Consider the following 21,817-nt stretch of genomic DNA (forward strand, 5'->3'; position numbering starts at 1 on the left):
CCTCTATGGAAAACTGAAAGTGTTGAGGCTGAATTTGAAGGATTCAACAGGAAATAGTACATTTGTACTAGACATTTTCTTTATATTACTTTTTATAACAGCCTTTTTTCTTGGACTTAGGGTGAAACTGAATAGAAGAACCTTTTCAAAAGAGTCAAGAATTCTAGAACTACCACAGTAGAGAGGAACTTACACTGATTTCAATATTATATTTTAAATATTTGTTTATAGTTAAAAATTAAACACAGGTATCTAAGCGAGGATTTGAGAGCAAGAATCTGTTCTGGGTGTGCAGATTTTTCTTCATCATGAAACAAGGATCAGTTCTTTTGTTTATATTATACCTGTCGCATCATGTTTTTGCACAACCGGTAAGCTTTTGTTTTAATTAAATGGTGGTGGAGAGACTTTCTTTACTATATTTTAAGGTGCAATTTTAAGCAGTTAATAAACTTTGTTATATATAAGATGGTTATATAATTAATTGATTTTTATTAAGATGTTGGATTGTATTATTTGGAATAAGAATTAAGGAAATGTATGATATAAAACAATTTGGTTTATTATTTTTATAAGAAATGAATGATTGTAACACCACATAATTAATTAATTTGTATTAAGATGTTGGATATTGAAATAGCCAATAATGGAAAACATTAATGATTACTTTAAAGGAATATAAGGAAATATTAGGAATTATATTATGTGAGATTTTAAATTTAAGGGGTTTAATATAGAGATGAAGGGAAAAATTGAATTTGGTTAAGATTAGAGGTTAGGATGAAGAGTGATATTGGTCTAAAAAAATAGAGAGAATAAATAAATAAATAGAGAGAATTATGGCAAAAAGGGAATATATAAATTGTAAATTTAGTTGAAATGACTAAAAATAGTCTAAATCTGTGAACCGGCCAATACTCTGTTCAGAAAAAATACATTGTATGTTTGTTTGTTTGTTTGTGTAAAAAATAAAACAACTTTAAAAAAAAACTTCGTGTGAAGTGTATATTTAAAAATCTTAAGGGAATGAGTTAATTTCATCATTTGTGTTTTCTGTTCTTTTTTCTAGACAGAGAATTACTTGATAGAGGAATGTGTAAAGAACAATTACACAGAGCGATCTTGCGAGAAAGTTTTTTGTCAACCTTGGCAGACGTGTATTTTAGGAACCTGTCAGTGTAAAATACCTTACCAGTGCCCCAAAAATGGCACTTCAGTTTGTTCGATTGTCAGAAGGAGCTTCCCAACTTACTGTCAACTAAAAAGTTATGAATGTCGTCAAAAATTCAGCAAATTTTTGAACAGGGGCAGTTGTAACTCTGGAGGTAAAAAAAAGAAGACTTTTGGGGGGGGGGTTGCTTTTTCAGCTATCACTAGTAGGAGGAAACAAGCTTTAAGACTGAAGTACAATATAGAAGTATTTAGAGTAATTCTGTTTCACTTTGGGCCAAATTCTAGAGATTACTATGTATTTCCCTTTCATATGTCTGGTTTTCTTTCATAAATGGCTCAAACAAGAGTAGGATTGTGAGAAGTGGGCTGCTATAATGACTTGGAGGGATGAGGACTGTCCACTCTTGACAATCAGTTCTATTAAACTCATATTTTTTTAAAAAAAATATTCTAGTGGCATTTTTTTGGGATAAATGTATATTTTTGTAGATATTTACATAGCAAGTCATTTTATTGGAGCATTTGTGCCTTACTGCTATAGATTAGCCAGTTTATAGCTAATAAAATCGATCTCTGTCTTTTGTAAGGTGTATAAACAAACATATGTATCAAAAGATTTTGTTGTGTTTTCTAGATCGTTTTAATATTCTCTTCAGTCACACAAATGTAAGCTCAGAAGGAATTGTTCAAGTTGAACTGAGCAACTCAGAGCAATCATACATATGTGGGAAAGGATTAACCATCAATGAAGCCAACGTGATCTGCAGACATCTTGGTTATGTTAGGTAAGATTCCCTAATAGAATAAAATGCTTTTGTGTTAATATCTTTAAATAAAATATTGTTTAGAGAACAGTAGTGCTTCCAATACCTTCCTTTTTAAAAATAAATGAAAATATATTAGAGTAGCTTTCTCCAATGTGTAGATTTACAAGTAAATTACAAAAGCACTATCTGTTGACAATACCATCTATGTATAAAATTTAAGTCTCTTTATTTCATGTAGCATCGGCAACCGTCGTGGGGCCAAGACTCTCATTCAGTCTTGTGTGATGCAGTGAGGCCAATATTCAAAAGTTGGAATGATCAGAAAAAAAGAGATGGGGCCAGAGCAAAAATCTGTGATTAAATTCATGTGTAATCCACAACTTGAACAAATAAATATTTTGTAGCAATCACATACCTGTTCCTTTACAGCTCAGAAAAACATGATGTTTTTAAAAAGAAGACAGCACTTATTTTATTTGATTCTATTTTTCCCCCTCAAATAATTCACTGCAGGTGAATGAGGAAGAAGTAGTTCTCTATGGGTGATTTATAGAAGAAACTATTAACACAACCAAAAAATAAAATCCCGAAGAAGAGAATATCTATAGCTCACTGCTGAATTACAGAATGCTTGGTGCACTATAAACTTGATTATTTCTGGCAACCATTCCATTACCCAGTTACTAACATCATGTTACCTAGTTGGGTAATAAAATACCTGCCAGCAAATAATGAAACTCAGAGAATAACAAGGGCTCAATAGAAAAAAAATATTTGCTGCATATTTTGACTTGGAAAGTAGCACATATCCCTGCTGACACTGATTTGTTTTTGTTAATGTCTAAACAGATCATTCTTACTTTCTTTCTTTTCACAGTTATCTATTTGTGCACCATCTTTTTCCAGCTTTATTCTTCTCTTTCTCCATTTTTCATTTATCAGTACAATATTTCTTCCTTTGAACTTCCTTCCCCATCTTCCATCTGCTTTTTTTTCTCTGGGCATATCATTTTTCTGTCTACCTCTGGAGATGGGGTTTGATTTAAATTCATGATAATTTTACTTTGGGGAAAACATTACTTTTGCTCCCATTGTTCTTTTTCCCACCCTGAAATGTAAGATAATCTTAAATAAGACAAATGCCCTAAATCATAGATAATGATAAATAATAGATGTATTGTTCGTCAGGTGAAAAAAAAATAAAAGCTAATAACTAATTGATTCATCTAATTTCAGAATGCTGAGACATGAACATCTGAATATATTTGATTTGATTTGATTTTTTTGCTGAATTGTACAGAGGAGCTGATAGCAAAGAATCTATTGAGCCAGATGAAAACCAGGATTCACTTGAATGCCTTAAAGCAACTTGCAGAGGGATAGAGACGAGGCTGGCTGAGTGTGGTTTAAGGAAAATGAGTTTGGCCACTGGGAAGTTGGCTAAGGTGATCTGCAATACAGGACACAGAGGTTGGTAAAATATATAGTATAAATAACTAGCTATTTCTGATATTATAATTAGAAGTTAGAGACAAAAAGTAGTCTGCAGTAAAATATAATGCAAAATGCTGATTTTCAGTGTTCCAGCGAGGCATATCCTCTTTTAGTCTCTTGCCTTGATTTAGTTATCCTCCTGTCACGAGACAATCAGCATTCTGTAGCCACTGCAATGAACTGGCCTTAGTATGTTGTTTTTCTTGTGGGTGGATGCGACTGAATCCCAATTGATTCAATTAGAAGAGGGCATTACGGTCAATGAGTTCAATCTTCTCTTCTGTCCGACAAGCCAAAATGAAGTGTCCTTGAAAGATCTCTCTCCAGCATTCGGCTAAATTGATTCAAGGAAGAGGGGTTACTACAGTGGTGAAATGTAAAATTTGTTAGTACCAGTTCTGTGGGCGTGGCTTGGTGGTGGTGGGGTAAATGTGATTGGGTGGGTGTGGCCAACTTTTCTTTTTTACTTTTAAAAGCATTTTTTCTACAACCTCTTCGGCCGAAGAGGTTGTAGAAAAAATGCTTTTAAAAGGCTCTGACGATCCCAGCTGAGTTGCCTGATTGTCAGAGGCTTTTTTTTTTACTTTTAAAAGCACTTTTTTTTTTTGCTTTTAAAAGAAAAAAAAAGCCTCTGATGATCAGGCAACTCAGCTGGGATCGTCAGAGACTTTTAAAAGCATTTTTTCTACAACCTCTTCGGCTAAAGAAGTTGTAAAAAAAATGCTTTTAAAAGGCTCTGACGATCCCAGCTGAACTGCACGATCATCAGAGGCTTTTTTTTTTTTTTTTTACTTTTAAAAGCAATTTTTCAGCCGAAGAAAAAATGCTTTTAAAAGTAATGAAAAAAAGCCTCTGATGATTGCGTGGCTCAGCTGGGCCTGGGCGGGTGGGGGCAGGGATTTTTGCTACCGGTTCTCCAAACCACGGGCGATCCGGTCTGAACCAGGAACATTTCACCCCTGGGTTACTACCTCGCTCATTAGATGGTTCCATTGTCAAGCTGCTCTTGCTGTCAGAATTTTCTCCCCTAAAATTTAACTGATGCTTTCCAGAGGCATTAACACAACTGAGCCCCAAATTTCTGTTGCTAAGTGAGACATTTGTTAAGTCGAATTTTGCCCCATTTTACGACTTTTCTTCTCATAGCTGTTAAGTGAATCACTGCAGTTCTTTTAATTTACTAATATGGTTGTTAAGTGAATTTGGATACCTTATTGACTTTGCTTGTCAGAAGGTTGCAAAAAGTGATCACATGACCCTGCAACCATGATAAATATGAGTCAGTGGCCAGGTGGCTGAAGTTTGAATCACGTGACCATGGAGATGCTGCAATGGTCGTGTAAAAAATGATCATAAATCACTTTTTTCAGTGCCGTTGTAACTTCGAACAGTCACTAAATGAACTGTTGTAAGTTGAGGACTACCCCTAACTGAAGGTAATGGGACCTATCTATATTCCAGTAGATTTGAAAGGCAACATGTTGGAGTAATCCAATTTAGCTATTTTATTTTCCACACCATGATTAACAAACTTATTGTTGTTGTTTTTTTTTATTCTACTGGTCAGGCTGTAATACCAGAGAATTCCGCTGTGTCAATGGAAAATGTATCCGTTTAAGTAGAACATGCGATGGAATGAATGACTGTGGTGATTTAAGTGATGAATTATGTTGCAAAGGTATGTTCCTTCTCTACAAGTATCTGCTCAACATAAACATATGTATTCATTGTACAGTACTTGGTATATGTTCTGTCCCCGTCTCACACACGCACACAAACAGACAGCCGGGGATTAAATAAACTGGCAGACAACCAATTCTTCCGATAAGAAGCTTGGCAGAAACCCAGTAGCTGCTTGCCACGAACTTTACTCATAAACAAAATACACACGGTTAAGAATTATCCAGTTCGTAAAATAAATCCAAGGCCGATAATGTTGTTTCCAAAGATGCAATGTGACTCGATAGTAGTTAAGTTTTATCCGTCACAGAGTCTGAATGGCCACCTCACCCCCTTTTATACCCTGTGGGGTGTGGTCCAGTGACTCAGCTTAATCTCTGGCATGCCTTTTCTTCTGTTGCGCGCGCTTATCTCTGCGACGCTGCCAAGGATCCAGCCAAGACTTATTTCCCTCATCACTGTCCACCTGTGGCTGTGTGGACGTGCTTGGTCCCGGCCCTATCTCTTGCCCTTCAGTTGACACCGAAGGCATTGCCAGAGAGGAGGGTCCTGGAGAGGGAGGCCTTGCCAACTCCTCTCCTTCACTCTCGGAGTCCTCTCCTGCCAATGACACAGGTTCAGGTAACGGAGCCACAACAGTATAACTTTAACAAACCCTTACTTATTATATAATTATTTCTTTTTCAATAGCTTGCAAAAGGAAACATTTCCATTGTAACTCAGATGTGTGTATTCCAAGCAGCTATGTGTGTAATAATGAATTGGATTGCCTAACAGGAGAAGATGAACTCAATTGTAAGCATTATTTTCTAAAATTATCTTTGGCTAAGTTAAAACCGTAATTGTCCCCTATGGATATAAGCACTTGAATAAGTTTTAGATATCAGGTTGGTATCAATCATATATCATGGAAAGATGGGATACATTACAATTATCTATATTAGGCCGAATTGCTACTATTAAAATGAACATTCTCCCGAAATTGCTTTACCTCTTTCAAACCTTGGTAGTACAAGGTAGAGCCTTGGTAGTACAAGGGTTTAAGGCACCCTGTTATTAAGCTTATTAAGACCAGCTGCCTGCAATTACTGCAGGGTTCGAATCTTGCCAAGGCTCAAGGTTGACTCAGCCTTCCATCCTTTCTAAGGTAGGTGAAATGAGGACCCAGTTTGTGGGGGCAATAAGCTGACTTTGTATAAATATACAAAAGGATGAAGGCTATTGCTGAGCACATTGTAAGCCGCCCTGAGTCTTCGGAGAAGGGCGGCATATAAATCAAATTAAAAAAAAAAAAAAACCATAGCCATAGAACTAGATAAGAAATTTTTCACAGATTTGAACCAAATTACAACAAAATTGATACGGGCCAGGCAAAAAAGTGAGAATAAAACTAACAGACCTTCAGGATAGCAGAAGCAGAGGTGGCCTTGGGCTTCCAGATTGGCGACTCTATTATAAAGCCGCACTCTTAGCCTGGGTTACAGAGTGGATTAATTGGAGAAATAAAAGATTAATCACATTGGAAGGACATGATTTACAAAAAGGGTGATATGCCTTCTTATGGGATAATGAAAATAAAACACATTCATATTTTTTTCATCATAAGGTATGAGAAGCATTAATGCAAATATGGCAAGAAATCAAGAGAAAACATTATATGAAAATGCCTGGATGGGTATTGACAATGGAGGCGATGATTCATCCCAACACTATGGATATTAAAAAAAATGGCCAAATACAAGAAATTTTAGACTGTCGAGGAAATTTAAAAAGTAGACAAGATTTAGAAAAACAGGGAATAAATATAGATTGGTGGCCTTATTTGGCTCCTCATTTTATTGACCTCGGAAGGATGGAAGGCTGAGTCAACCTTGAGCCGGTCAGGATCGAACTCCTGGAGTGATCAGTGAGTTAGCCTGCAATACTACATTCTAACCATTGCACCACCAGTGGCTCAGTAGCTGGATTCAAGCTGGGTGAATATGATAAGCATAAAATATGTTAATGGCAGTCTGGTAATGATCTGATTATCAATCTGATTTACAACAGGGATGTCAAACTAGATTGATTGAAGAGTTGAATGAGATCAAGGGGCAAGGTTTTCGCTTTGAAGCCTTCCTTCTTGGATTTATGCATTGATTTATTAGAATTTTCCAAACAAGCATGCATATTATTGCAATTAAAACAAAAAAAGTCATTTACAGGTAAAACATTACTACGTATAATTTTGTATGCAATACCTAGGTCTGACCACAAGCGACACAGTTCTAAATTACCCAAACTGAGAATTTTGAGCCTAGTAGCATAGGGAATTCTACTGTGCACGGAAGAGAGCAAAACTTTTCTCGTGAAATACTTCTAAACCTGCTCAATTGTACTGATGTGAGATATATGGTGGGGTTTCCAAACAGTTGAACAATACTCTGAGATTGGTCTAGCATAGGTTTTGTAAGCTCTAATTAGCAAAACAATGTTTCCAGAAAAAAAACTGCGCAAAATTAAATTTACAACTCTTAATGCTTTTTTTTAGCAACGCTCTTACAGTGAACTTTGGAGATAAATCGTCAAAGATAAATACATTTAGGTCCTTGACAAAGTGAAGGTCATCAGCTAGTTCAATGCTACCTAGCTTATAGTTGACATTCTGATTACGTTTACCAATATGTAAGACAGAGCATTTATTATTACCTTAAAAGAAGGACAAGGGGAAATCTGCTTTGTCACGTGTTCCATCTAATCTCCATTTCCCTCACTGGAAAAAGAGTGAATCAGATGAAATGGGTGGATGGAGTTAGTTGATTTCAAAACTTTGTATGCTCTGGAATGTGAGAACTGAGGAATTGATTTCAAAGAATTCCTTTCCACAATGGGAAAAGCTTATGCCACAAACTGGCAGGAATTACCTTACATTTTCCCAACTGACAAGACCAAAATACATTTTGTCATTGGTAAGCCAGGATTATTGTTGGATTCTTGGCATTCTCTGAGCTTGGTTGTTTTTCTATCGGTTTACTTATTCTGTAAAATGTCAGCAGGAAAAAACAAGTTCAGAAAACAGTTCAGTCCTAAACAATGTAGGTATATTCTCTACTAGGCAATGTAGGATGTATAGGTAGTCCTCAACTTACAACAGTTCATTTATAGTGACTGTTCAAAGTTACACCAGCACTGAAAAAAGTGACTTATGACCATTTTTCACACTTATAACCACTGCATCTCCATAGTCATGTGATCAAAATTCAGCTGCTTGGCAACTGACTCATATTTATGATGGGTGAAATATCCGAGAGTCATATGATCACCTTTTGTAACCTTCTGACAAGGAAAGTAATGGGGGAGCCAGATTCACTTAACAACCGGGTTACTAACTGAACAATTGCAATGATCCACTTAACAGCTGTGGCAAGAAAAGTTGTAAAATGGGGCAGAACTCACTTAACAAATGTCTCACTTAGCTAGAGAATTTTTGAGCTTAGTTATGGTCCTAAGTCAAGGACTACCTGTATATTGTCAGTCTTTCTGGAAGAACCATATCCCAATGGGCAACTACTAGGTTTCTCCTTGTCCTCCAAATAGCTTCAAAAGGGAGGGACAAACCACAGTTGAAAGTCAGTGGAGTAACCAGTAATTACTGGTAAACCAGATAAATCTCATAGTTTAGCAATTCCAAATCTCCGGTTTATACAAGCGTCTTTTTGAGCTTGGTGTCCACATTGCTTAACTTCTCAAGGGCAATGGTGGCTGAAAGTATGCAGAACTGATCAAGAAAACCTGACAAGGATTTCTTTGTTTGGGAAAAACCTGATTACAGAAGGCTGGTATATTATTCATTTTAATATGACTCACACAGGATTTTACTTGGAATGAATACAATCACATTTTTTTAAAAAAAGTGAGTTTTGTGGCCCTAATTTTATCAAGTGGGTTGAAACAAGCTGGTTCATGTCATAGTCTGCATTTGTAATTTTGTATAAAAATGGCATTTTTTAACATTTTAAATCATTTATTTGTATTCATGTTTATTTTCATTAGGTAATAAAACTGGAGGAACTCAAGAAGGTAAAATTCTTTGTATGTTCTTATTCCTCTATTTATTGTTCTAGCCTTAAATGGGATTGTCTCTTTATCATCTCAGCTCTTTGCTGGAAACCACTTAGTAGGGGTGGAAACAAAGTCATTGTTGTCTGGCTTTTTGTCTGGGGTAGTAATTACTCTGAATAGTTTTAATAAGCTCTATCTGTGTCCTTGGAAAATTTGATTTGAAAGGGAGCTGTGGATATGTTTAAAAAGAGATATAAAATAAACTTCATATGCAATAATTATAAAAATAAGATTTTAAACAAGGACTTCCATATATGGGCTGCAAAAATCTGGATGGCAATTAATAGCAGTCAATGATATATATGCAGTATATATTTAGCATCTATGAATAATACCACAGTGGAGATTTTGGCTTTAAATTCCAAGGTTTATATTCTTTTTATACTATAAAAATAACTCCATGAATTTTGTTGTATACAGTTCATTTTTTATTACTGTCATACTGAACATTAATTGTACAATAACTTTCTTTGTCTACTTTTCAAGGTCATATTTTTGACACTATACTTTGGTTAAATAAGATTTAAAGGGTAAATAATAAGAATTTCACTTAAATGTTAACTATTTTTCTACTTCAATAGAAACAGAAGAAAGAAAAAGAAACAACAAAGGTAAATTTGGCCCACAGAAAAAAGCAAATGTAGACTGTAAAAATAACATCTTACTAAGATTGTCATTTTGTAATTTTGTGCTCTTACAATGTCTGCTTTGTAAGGTAAATTGGGAGATTGTATTTACGCTTCCTGTGTTTTAAAGGTGAACACATCAATAGCTAGGCAAAAACAGGTCTGCATTAACTCCCTATGCTCTACTGTTCACCTTAGGCTCTTAGGTGGTTTGGCTGAATGTGATGAGACTATTTTAGAATCAAAGTACTTGTAATGCTGAAAAACCAATAGGGGTTCAAAGGAGGTATTGACATTCTACACAAGGAAATATTTAATTATGTGAACCTCTAGTCTACTGCAATCCTAGCAACAATCTGCAGCATATGATACTCTGCTGCGGTCTTAATACACTACATTACTTTTAGGTTTTTTAAAAACAGATTTTATTTGCATATGGAGATCAACTCTAATTATTAACCATCAAAAAGCCCTTAAAAGCCACATAAATAGGACAGTTTAATGTTAACAAGTAATTGTTCAATTAAAACAATTTATATTCTCTACTAGGAAAATTTCTTTTACAAAACTTTCAAATTAATTGTAATATTTTTATTTTCTTGCAGAAGAATCAAATCAAGTTATAGAGTCCATGGATGAAGGTAAATGTGTAGATAAATTAGTATAAAACCTCATATTTTAAAAACAATCTTCTCTTTTTTCACATTTTTAAATTCTGGGGATGTGATAATGTTCAAATAGGGTTATGTATATCAGTTGAATGTAAAGCAGTTTGCTAAACTGAAAGATCATCCATTTTTAAAGTGGCTGTGAACATAACTCAAATTTTACACTTGTCATTAGAATCTATTTCAACTCCTACCCTCAAAACAACACTCTAGAGTACTGCACACCAGAACAACTAAACACAAGAACATTTTTTCCCTGAACGCCATCACTCTGCTAAACAAATAATTCCCTCAACACTGTCAAACTAGTTACTAAGTCTGCATTATTATTAATCTTCTCATCGTTCCTATCACCCATCTCCTCCCACTTATGACTGTATGACTGTAACCTTGTTGCTGGTATCCTTAAGATTTATATTGACTGTTTCCCTATGACTATCATTAAGTATTGTACCTTATGATTCTTGACGAATGTATCTTTTCTTTTATGTACTCCGAGAGCGTATTCATCAAGACAAATTCCTTGTGTGTCCAATCACGCTTGGCCAATAAAGAATTCTGTTCTATTCTATTCTATTTTACCATATTGATTTTCAGTGGACATCTGGGATAACTCTCTAAAATTAAAAAGATTATAGAAATAGGATTATAAGTAAATCTTTAATAATAAAGGCATTAAAAACCCTTAGCATATGAGTATTATGACATTGCTTATTTGTTTTATTAAAGAAAGAAAAAGGATAAAGACTTTACTTCCTGTAATATCCTGCGGCATTAGAAATCACACAGTTACTCGTCGGAAGAGAATCATTGGTGGATTTTCTGCACAACCGGTAAATGCAAAAGGTGGCATTTGGTTAAACTATAACATTGATAAGAATGAATAAATAGTGTACCAATTGAATGCAATACAGGTAGTCCTCACTACAGCTATTCATTTAGTGACCAGTCAAAATTACAATGGCAATGAAAAAAGCGATATATGACTCTTTTTCACATTTGCAACTGTTGCAGCATTCCCATGATTATGTGATCAAAATTTGGGTGGTTGGCAAGTGGCATGTTTTATGATGGTTGCAATGTCCTGGGGTCATGTGATCACCTTTTGCAACTTTTTTACAAGCAAAGTCATTGGGGAAGCCAGATTCATTTAACAACCATTGAACTAACTTAACAACTGTGGCAAGAAAAATCATAAAATGGGGCAAAACCAGAGGTGCTATTCAGCAGGTTCTGACCAGTTCTGGAGAACCGGTAGCGGAAATCTTGAGTAGTTTGGAGAACTGGTAAATACCATCTCTGACTGCCCTGCCTCCATCTACTCTCTGCCTCCTGAGTCCCAGCTGATTGGGAAGAAATGGGATTTTGCAGTAACCTTCCCTTGGAGTGGGGAGGGAATGGAGATCTTACAGTATCCTTCCCCTGCCACGCCCACAAGCCACACCCACCAAGCCATACCCACAGAACCGGTAGTAAAAAAAAATGAATCCCACCACTGGGCAAAACTCACTCACTGTCTCGCTTACCAAGGGAAATTTTGGGTTCAATTTTGTTCATAAATTGAGGACTACCTGTAATCTAATAATCGTTCGAAAAGAGAAAATCTGGAGACTATGATGAGAAGTTAATTTTATAACTTATAAAATTTCATGTTGAGAGATTCTCAGTCATCCAGGTCATGGTTGTCCCAAAGGTGCTTTTTCAGGAGACAGCTGATAATTTACATCCTTTTAGAGGGTCCTTGCAAGTTGTCTGCAAGGAATATAAATCCTTCTATCCCCCACTATCCGGTCAGAGCTGAAGAAGCTTCTTGGATGAGAAGAGAAATGTCTTCAAAAGAAAAAACAAGAAAGTCCAGTTGCCTGTTATAGTTTCAATCCTTAGGTCCCTGCTTTCTTATTTCTCCCTTCTCTCTTTCTCTAAGATAGAGAGCCAGAATGGACAGCACAAATAAAATTAATGTTCTGCAATATTTGAAGAATTGCTATTTATTCTACACATTTTGCTGTCTCTGTAGATTAAATAAATCCACCGATGGATAAAACAATAAGACCTTGCTGGGTATATATGTAAATTTTATCAAAAGCTGTGCTGGTTTTTAAAAGTGTATCCATAATAATCCAGATAGTTACATTGATCTTCTTTGGTCTCTTTCCCCCTTTTTAATAGTTTGAATTTCCCTGGCAAGTGGCCATTAGAGGAGATGGGCAAGCAATTAACTGTGGTGGGACGTACATTGGAGGCTGTTGGGTTTTGACCGCTGCACACTGTGTTCGGTAGGAGACCTTCGGTATTGTTATATCTCCTTAAAGTTCTAAATTAAGCTGATTGGGACTAGCGACGATTAAAGGAAAACAGGAACTTCAGATAAAATCTTATATTGAAACCATAACAGCTCAACTCTTGTTAGTTATAAAAGTTTCCTTAAGAAATCTATTCAAAATTACTTGCTTTTGGAAGTAACCAGCCATTTGGAACCAACCATTACTTGGTTCTGGAAATATAATAATAAGAGTATCAAATTCTGCTTGCAACATATGTTTGGAAGGAAGAAGGTATGGCTGTTGGTATTTGGTTTTACCTTGTGGATCTGCTTCTAAAGTCCTTTGGATTATTTATTTTTTTATTTTATTTATTTGTCAAGCATGTATAAGGTGTTATGTAGAGTTGTGGTTGAATGTGGGATAGAGGAACAGAACAGAATAACAGAGTTGGAAAGGATCTTGGAGGTCTTCTAGTCCAACCCCCTGCTTAGGCAGGAAACCCTACACCACTTCAGACAAATGGTTATCCAATATCTTCTTAAAAACTTCCAGTGTTGGAGCATTCACAACTTCTGGAGACAAGTTGTTCCACTGATTAATTGTTCTAACTGTCAGGAAAACCTTTCCTACTAGAGGTAAGAAAGCCATCTCAAAGTTCAGTATATAGTACTTGTGGAATTAGACAAGTAGAGACATAGACATGGGTTCTTATGTTTAAAGCATCTGTATATAAATGCTTACCTACATACACATACCAGTAGCCATAGAGCAGGGTTGGGGAATTATGGCTCTTTTATGACTTGTGGACTTCAACTCCCAGAATTCCTGAGCCAGCATGGCTTAGCTCAGGAATTCTGGGAGTTGAAGTCCACAAGTCATAAAAGGTCCATAGTTCCCTACCTCTGATATAGAGTATTGAATGCTCTGGTAGTGCCTCAGAAGTGACTAAATACTGAATGTTAGAAATATCTATTAAAATATCTATAAAATCCTAAATTCATGATGTTGAAAACGGTACAATGTTCACACCATTGACTCCTCTGTTTAGTTCAGGAATCCAAATTAATTACTCCTAACAGAAGGCCATATAGCCTCCGCTTCAGAGGTGGTATTCAGCAGGTTCGGACCAGTTCTGGAGAATCAGTAGCGGAAATTTTGAGTAGTTCAGAGAACTGGTAAATACCACCTCTGGCTGGCCCCGCCCCCATCTATTCTCTGCCTCCCGAGTCCCAGCTGATCAGGAAGAAATGGGGATTTTGCAGTAACCTTCCCCTGGAATGGAGTGGGAATGGAGATTTTACAGTATCCTTCCCCTGCCATACCCATCAAGCCACGCCCACCAAGCCTTGCCATGCTCACCAAGCCACACCTACAGAACTGGTAGTAAAATTTTTTGAATCCCACCACTGCTCTGCTTGAATACATTCAGCAAAGGGAGCTCACCATAACTTATTCCTTATTCAAACTATTCCTATTGTGGGCGATTTTCTCTAATGTTTATTAAGAATCTGCCTTCCTATCAATTGGGTAAAGTATGTCTCTAAAAGTGGAAAATAACTATATAAAACACTTTGCTTCTTAACCAACTCAAAATCTAATTGGAGCCAGATTTACTTTCCTATCAAGTTATACCAGGGGTGAAAATGCTCCCGGTTCAGACCGGATCGAGCGATCTGGTAGCGATTCTGGCAAATGGTTCGGAGAACTGGTAGTGATGGCACCACGAGCCTCCGCCCACCTGCCTGGGTGTCGATACTTCTTGCTTTTAAAAGGTAAAAAATGGCTCTGACAATCGCGTGCCATAGCTGTGATCGTCAGAGCCTTTTTAAAATCTTTTAAAAGCATTTTTCTCGGGGACTTTCTCTGCCCCGAGACACTGGCTGGGGCACGTCTCCACATATTCCTCTTGCTGTCTCCGTGGCTGCTTGCTGCTTTTGCACTTAAACTTAGCGCACTGCACAATGGGACAGACAGCATCCCCTCCTCCTCCTCCTGGAGCCCATTACGATGTGGAGCATCGGCCGGGCAGGCCACTCGTGTGTCTCCCAACAAGGGCTGGAAAAAGAAGCATGTAGAGGGGGGCTTCACTTCCACTCTGGAACAAGGAGTGAATCTCCATCTGCCACCGTCGCCCTTCTCTTCTCAGGATAGGTGAGGAGTGAGGGGGAGGGAAGGGCGACGGGTGGTGGTGCAGCCAGCCGACAGGGAACCACAGCAGGGGGACGAAAGAGCTTCATTTATCTGGGAACCTGAAATAACTCTTGATTTAAATCATATGGTAAAAAGCACCCAAAGAAAAAAGAACAACATCAGCAAAAAAAAACAAACAAACAAACAAACCCAACCCTCACCTGTTTTTGGAAATGGTTCAAGAGGGAACAGGCACGCAGGCACACAAACACACACACACACAAACGAGAGAGGGAGAAAGAGAAAGATGAGAGAAAGAGAGAGAAGAGAGACAGAGAGGGCTGCCTGCCATTTCCTGCTGCAGTCGGGCAGAGAGAGAGAGAGAGAGAGAGAGAGATTCAGCTCCGTCTGCTCCCATCGAGGCAACCTCGTGGCGCTGTGTTGTAGCAGCCTGACAGTCACTCCTTTTGCAACACAAGGTTTATTTTGGTATCTTTCCAGAGACGTGGCTGAATTTCTATATAGTTATTCCCTGGGTGTGGGGGGTGGGAAGTGGGGGTGGGTAGTGGGGGAGAGGGAGGGAGGAAGAGAGAGAGAGAGGGAAAGAGAAAGAAAGAGGAAGGAATTTTTGGATTTCACCACTGGTTTGTACAGAGGATTGGCGGGATGGGGGGAATGCGCAGCCCTCTGGGATGGGGAGCAGGGCAAGAGAAGGCTTTGATGTTCGCTTGGGTTGCGGAGGGAAACTCAAAGTGTTGGGGGCTTCAGAAGGGGCAGAATATGCTTCAAAATGTACAGCTCCTGGTTCTAACAGTGAGTGACGTCAAGTTGGCCATGCCCACCTGGTCACATGACCACCAAGCCACGCCCATCAGGCCACGCCCACAGAACCAGTAGCAGGCATTTTTACATTTCACCCCTGAGTTATACCTTAAACAATATTTCTCTTCCCCTCCTTTTTTTCCTTTTTCTTTTTGCTAGGAGGAGCCGTCTCCATGTTTATAGGATTTGGACTGGGATATTAAACTCATTAAAGTTCAATGCCGGGATAGACACATATTCTTTAAAGGACATGATAATACATGAGAACTATAACTCCAAAACGTATGAAAATGATATTGCTTTGCTGGAGATGAAAACAAAAAATTGGGGGACTCCATGTTCTCCACCTAATACTATACCAATATGCATTCCCTGGTCACAATATATGTTCAAAAATGGTCAACAGTGTAAAGTATCTGGCTGGGGACTTGATGAAGGTAATTAATGCTTACTATTTGGTGAGATTATAAAAATGTTTTCTTTGGAGCGAATATAGTTTTGTTGTTGTTAGTTGCAAAGTCATGTCCGACCCATCATGACCCTATGGACAAAGTTCTTTCAGACCTTCCTGTCCTCTGTCATCCTCTGGAGTCTATTTAAGATCATGCCTACCGCTTCAGTGACTCCATCCAGCCACTTCAATCTCTGTCATCCCTTTCTTTTGCCCCCAATCTTTCCCAGTATTAGGTTCTTCTCCAGTGAGTCCTTCCTTCTCCTTAGGTGGCCAAAGTATTTGAGTTTCATCTTCAGGATCTGGCCTTCTAAAGAGCAGTCAGGGTTGATCTTCTCTAGGACTGACAGGTTTGATCGCCTTGCAGTCCAAGGGACTCGCAGGAGTCTTCTCCAGCACCATAGTTCAAAGGCCTCAATTCTTTGGCGCTCAGCCTTTCTTATAGTCCAACTTTCACAGCCATACATTGCAACTGGGAAAACCATGGCCTTGACTATACGCACTTTTGTTGGCAGGGTGATGTCTGTGCTTTTTAGAATGCTGTCTAGATTTGCCATAGCTTTCCTCCCCAGGAGCAAGCGTCTTTTAATTTATTGTCTGCAGTCACCATCTGCGGTGATCTTGGAGCCCAGGAAAATAAAATCTGTCACTACCTCCATTTCTTCCCCATCTATTTGCCAGGAATTGAGAGGGCCAGATACCATGATCTTAGTTTTCTTAATATTGAGTTTCAAGCCAACTTTTGCACTCTCCTTCTTCACCAGCATCAAGAGGCTCTTTAGTTCCTCTTCGCTTTCTGCCATTAGAGTGGTATCATCTGCATATCTGAAGTTGTTGATATTTCTCCCGGCAATCTTAATTCCAATTTTTGATTAATCTAGCCCCGCCTTTCTCATGATGTGCTCTGCATATAAGTTAAATAGGCAGAGTGACAGGATACAGCCTTGCCGGATTCCTTTCCCAATTTTGAACCAATCAGTGGTTCCATGTCCAGTTCTCACTGTTGCTTCTTGACCCGCATATAGGTTTCTCAAGAGACAAATAAGATAGTCTGGTACTCCCATTGACCTAAAGCTACGGAGGGCTCTTTTATTGATAATGTTGTAATTGTTGATGGGAATCATCCAGAGTTTGATATAAAACGGGTGGTTAGATAAATGTTTTAAATAAATAAATTTCTCTAGGTACAGGTAGTCTTTACTTAACATCTGGCCACTGTTTGAAGTTATGACAGACTCCCCGCCAGCCCAAAATGCTACTTATGACCATATTTTGAAGTTATGGCTGCTGTAGTGTCCCACTGTCATTTGCTCTTACAACCTTCAGCACGGATGTTGTAACAGCTTCCCTGCCTGTCTCCCTCATCTTACCTTTGGGCCTGCCCATCTGCCATTTATTTTCTGAAGTTCTTTAGACCTCATGTTGGGGAAAGAGGACAGGCCCCTTATTTTTGGGATGTTTAGCTGCCTCCCAGAAGAGACCACCAATTTCAGCATTCCCACAATTCTTTAAAGGCATGTCAAAATGGCATCCGTTTCCCAGAGGCTGCCATGTGGCCCAGGGACAGACCATACTATTCTGCATTCTTAACGCAGTCTGTACAGAGTTGTGGTAAGTGCTAGAGCTCTGGAGATCTTCAAATTTAAGTGACAGGGAAGAGGCCAAAGGAAGCAACCTGGTGAAAAGGGGGAATGTCTGCAGGGATCTGGTGCGGGGAGAAGCAGGTGTCAGGGTTCCAAGTAACACTCCCAACGAAATCAAACTCCGAGTCTTGAACTTCCTCAAAGCTAACTTTTATTAGAGATGTCATATTGGCACATCTGAGAAAACCTGAATCTGAAGGCTTCCGGGTTTTCCTTACCCAAAAGAAAGTTCAGGTCTTGCCCTTCACCCACATGTCCACCACGCGAACCAATCAGGTACCCTTCAGAACAGAAGATACCTCCTCATTCTACTCAGCACATCTGTAGGGCACAACGACCTTGACTTTCTAGAAAGAATTTTATTTTGAGTACACATCCTCTTCACTCTATACAATCCCCCCTCCCATTTTCCCACAGTAGAATTTGTGGCAGGCCTGAAGCCTGAAGGCTTAAAGATAGAAAGATGGCTTCCAGATCCGACAGCAGGCCCAAGGGCTGTGAGGACCCCATGGGGCGGACAGTGGAACATGGGGTATCTCAAGGGATGGGGTAGGCCTTGGCTCACCCCTGAAGCACCCCATACTTCATTTAACAACTGCATCAGGGAGAGCAGGGGGTCGCTGAGACTGTCTCGCTTAACTTTCAACACCACAAGGAAAAAATGTGCAAAAATGCAATATTCTTCAATAGGATGAAAAAAAATGCCCTGCAATGTATACATTTTTTAAAAAGACATACATGATTTTTTTTTAAGTAATTAATTATTTGTCACAAAAAGAATTGGATCAATTAAGTCAATTTGAATTTTAAAACATTAGAAAGATTTGACAGCCTACTGGAAATCATTTTGTAATTAAACTTTGATATTGATTTATCTGACTCTTTCCCATTTCTTGTTTAGAATCTACAAGGCAATATGTTCTTAAGTGGGGTTATGTTAGTCTAATGGATAATTGTTCAGAAATCTACAAGAATCGATATTTCAAAGGAATGGAATGTGCCGGTGAGCATGAAATGTATCATTCTTACCTATATTCTGACACCATTACCTGAGCTGGGCCATCAAATGTTGGTCTCCGATCAAAAATTTCAATATTAAATATATCAAATCTAGAATGCATTCATTTCCAGCCATCACAAGCCAATTATGGATAGGTAATTTAAAATATTCTTTTGAGGAAGAATTTCATTGGCAGCACCCATCCAGCTCTAAAGTTTTTATGCACTTTTGGGTTTTCTTCCAGATTGATATTGTTTTAATTCAGTATTAAAAGCCAGTATAGAATAAAGGTTTGCTTATTGAACTAGGGATTTGAGATCTGAGTTCAAGTTTACCTCAGCCATAGAAGCTTAACGCTGACATTGAATCAATTGCTATCAATTCAATCACAATCTCTCAATACTTCACAGCAGGGGTCTCCAACCTTGGCAACTTTATGACTTGTAGATTTCAACTCCCAGAATTCTGGGAGTTGAAGTCCACAAGTCATAAAGTTGCCAAAGTTGGAGACCCCTGTCTCACAGGATGGTTGGTTGTGGCAAGAACAGGAACAAGGAATCTTGTGTATATACCTTGAACTCCTGGGGGAAACACAACATGTAAATCTTAAGAAACAATAAAGTAAAGTAAAGTAAAATAAAATAAAACAATAAAATGAGTGATAACAATAGTTTAACTGAATGAATTACAAATACTTTAGATTAAAAATCATAGCATGCAAGTAATATACTGCATATACTGTATATAGTAGTATGTTTTCAGTGAATGACCAGCAAATATGTGAAATTCTGCTTAAAAATATAAAATGAAGAATGTTCATAGGCAACTTTTTTTGTTTTTCTTATTTCAGGTACGGATGATGGTTCTGTAGATGCCTGTAAAGGAGATTCAGGAGGACCTTTGGTTTGTTTTGACCCTAACAATGTGGGATATCTTTGGGGGATTGTGAGCTGGGGTGAAAACTGTGGTGAAAGGGGACATCCTGGTGTTTATACAAAAGTGGCACTCTATTATGATTGGATTGCTCGACATACCGGAATAGATCTCATTTCCAAATATAATGTGTGATTCTTAGAATGTAAACATTTACCAGCATTAATGAAACAAAGATCAACTAGAAAACTGGAGGCTCAGTTCAATAAATACTAAGTACTTGAAGTTTAACTGATTTAACTAAGCAACAACAGTTCCTATACAATTTGAAATTTTGCTTTGTTGTTTGTGCCTTTGAGTCAGTCTTGACTCCTGGCAGCTGCCTGGTCCCTGCAATTTTGGAACAATTTCAGAAATGGATTGCCATTGCCTCTTCATAGGGGCTGAAGCAGAGTTGATTGGTTTCAGGTTTTAGGCTTTGTGCCTAAGGCAGTTTCTAGCCTGATGCTTTAACCACTATACTAAATTGGAAATGGTAGAATTATTTGAAACATCTTCCTAAGTAGGTATATACTATATATAAAAGTAGAGTTTAAGCCTAGTACTTAAAAGTTTATTTCAATATGGATTATGCCCCAGAAGAAGAGCTCTAGTGACTTATAAAATTTCACATTTATGGCTTTAAAACCTTGCTGACTTTTTAGAAAAACCTGCTCTATTTTTTATGTATTCACTTTGTATATTCAAATAAAAAATGATGCATGCAACAAGCAATAAGTTTCTCATTCGTTTTGTTAGATCCATTAACTATGCATGTTAGTGATATAACAATATTACAAATATAAATAAATATACACCCTAGAATATAAACATAGAGCACTACTATATATATTGTTTTCCATATCATTTAAATCCAGAATGTGTTGGAAGGTGAAACATATCAAACTGCACATATTTCTTACAAAAATGCATAGCACATTATAGACAGCTTTTCACATTCTGGAATGGCCACTTAAGGCACAGACTGAAAAACATGTTTGCCATTATTTAGAAATAAGCAGAATAAGGCATCGCAATTTGGTAGTATCAGCTGAAAAAGATTAAGAGCCCTGGACAGGCAGCTACAGGTAAAAACAGTTTATTTACTTGCAAGACTGTAAGGACAATGTTTCTCTCTTCTCTCTCATTTAAAATGGCAGACAAACTAAAGTGATGTACCGTATATACATTTCTAAGGCAGCTGAATGTAATTGAACCACAAATGCAAAAAGACAAGCCAAACAGAAAACAAAAAGAAGCTTGACAGGATTAAGATGTTTCTTCTTTCACCAGTAATAACTACAAGGTTAATCCATATACAATGCTGAAGGCATTGTTGTGATCAGCAAAAGGTTCAGACAACTTCAAGAGAGATAAAAAATTGGGAAAGAGTATTCATTTAAGAAACCTTTGTAGGGGAAGGGAAGGGAAGATGGTCAGGCTTCCACTGAGGTGAGGAATTTGACAGCTGTCCAAAAGAACTGCAGGCATATGGTGGAGATAAGTGAGTCACTGCTGAAGGGAATGGAATTGGCAATCTGCAAACAAGACATGATACCAAGGAAAGCGTGTTCTTTCCCAGGTGCAAAGATGCAGGATGTGAAAAAGAGATTGACCTCACTAATCAAAGCTAAAATGTAATAATGTGGATAATCCATCACCCAATGAATTCATTGAACATAGGGTGCTTAATGGAACTAAGAATTCTGTCTTCAGCCCAGTTCTATCTTCGGCTACATCAATGGAAGTATAATGTCAATATCATGAAAGTTATTGTCCCTCTACATGCTGGTCAAGGGATATTATATCTGGTTTTGTTCTACACAAGAAGGGTGCTGAGAAAATGGGAAAAGTGTACAGGAGAGCAATAATGATAATTAGGGCATGAAGGATGAATTCTATGAAGAATAGTAAAAGAAGAACATAAGAGAAAGCTAAAGAGAAAACAGTCTTTCATTACTAGTAGTCATCAGGAAGAAGGCGTAAATTTATTCTTTATAGTGCCTGAAGGTAGGACAAGAACACCTATGTCGAAATTAACTTAAATGAGATGCAAATTCATTTCCTGAGCACTATTAGGCAGTGA

General features: G+C 37.7%; 1 protein-coding gene across 1 annotated transcript; it reads left to right on the forward strand.

The window, feature by feature from the left end:
* Nucleotides 1-205: 205 nt before the first annotated feature.
* CFI (complement factor I) lies at nt 206-20,460 on the forward strand. Its single transcript, XM_070948582.1, has 14 exons — nt 206-371; nt 1,070-1,325; nt 1,808-1,958; nt 3,241-3,410; nt 5,002-5,112; nt 5,805-5,909; nt 9,147-9,173; nt 9,797-9,826; nt 10,447-10,482; nt 11,239-11,342; nt 12,679-12,785; nt 15,885-16,162; nt 18,721-18,822; nt 19,670-20,460. Exons 1-14 carry the CDS (start codon nt 309-311, stop codon nt 19,885-19,887), a joined length of 1,758 nt encoding a protein of 585 aa, XP_070804683.1. The 5' UTR covers nt 206-308; the 3' UTR covers nt 19,888-20,460.
* The last annotated feature ends 1,357 nt before the right edge of the window (nt 20,461-21,817 follow it).

This window comes from Pituophis catenifer, unplaced genomic scaffold, assembly GCF_029215685.1.
Source record: "Pituophis catenifer annectens isolate HBS135680 unplaced genomic scaffold, rPitCat1.0.hap2 SCAF_8, whole genome shotgun sequence".
In the NCBI taxonomy this organism is placed as follows: Eukaryota; Metazoa; Chordata; class Lepidosauria; order Squamata; family Colubridae; genus Pituophis; species Pituophis catenifer.

Excerpts from the sequence above, each read along its gene's own strand:
- CFI (XM_070948582.1), top strand. The coding sequence starts at position 309 with ATGAAACAAGGATCAGTTCTTTTGTTTATATTATACCTGTCGCATCAT. Across the intron at positions 1,959-3,240 it reads AGACATCTTGGTTATGTTAG|AGGAGCTGATAGCAAAGAAT; the intron begins GTAAGATTCCCT and ends TGAATTGTACAG. Across the intron at positions 10,483-11,238 it reads TATAGAGTCCATGGATGAAG|AAAGAAAAAGGATAAAGACT; the intron begins GTAAATGTGTAG and ends GTTTTATTAAAG.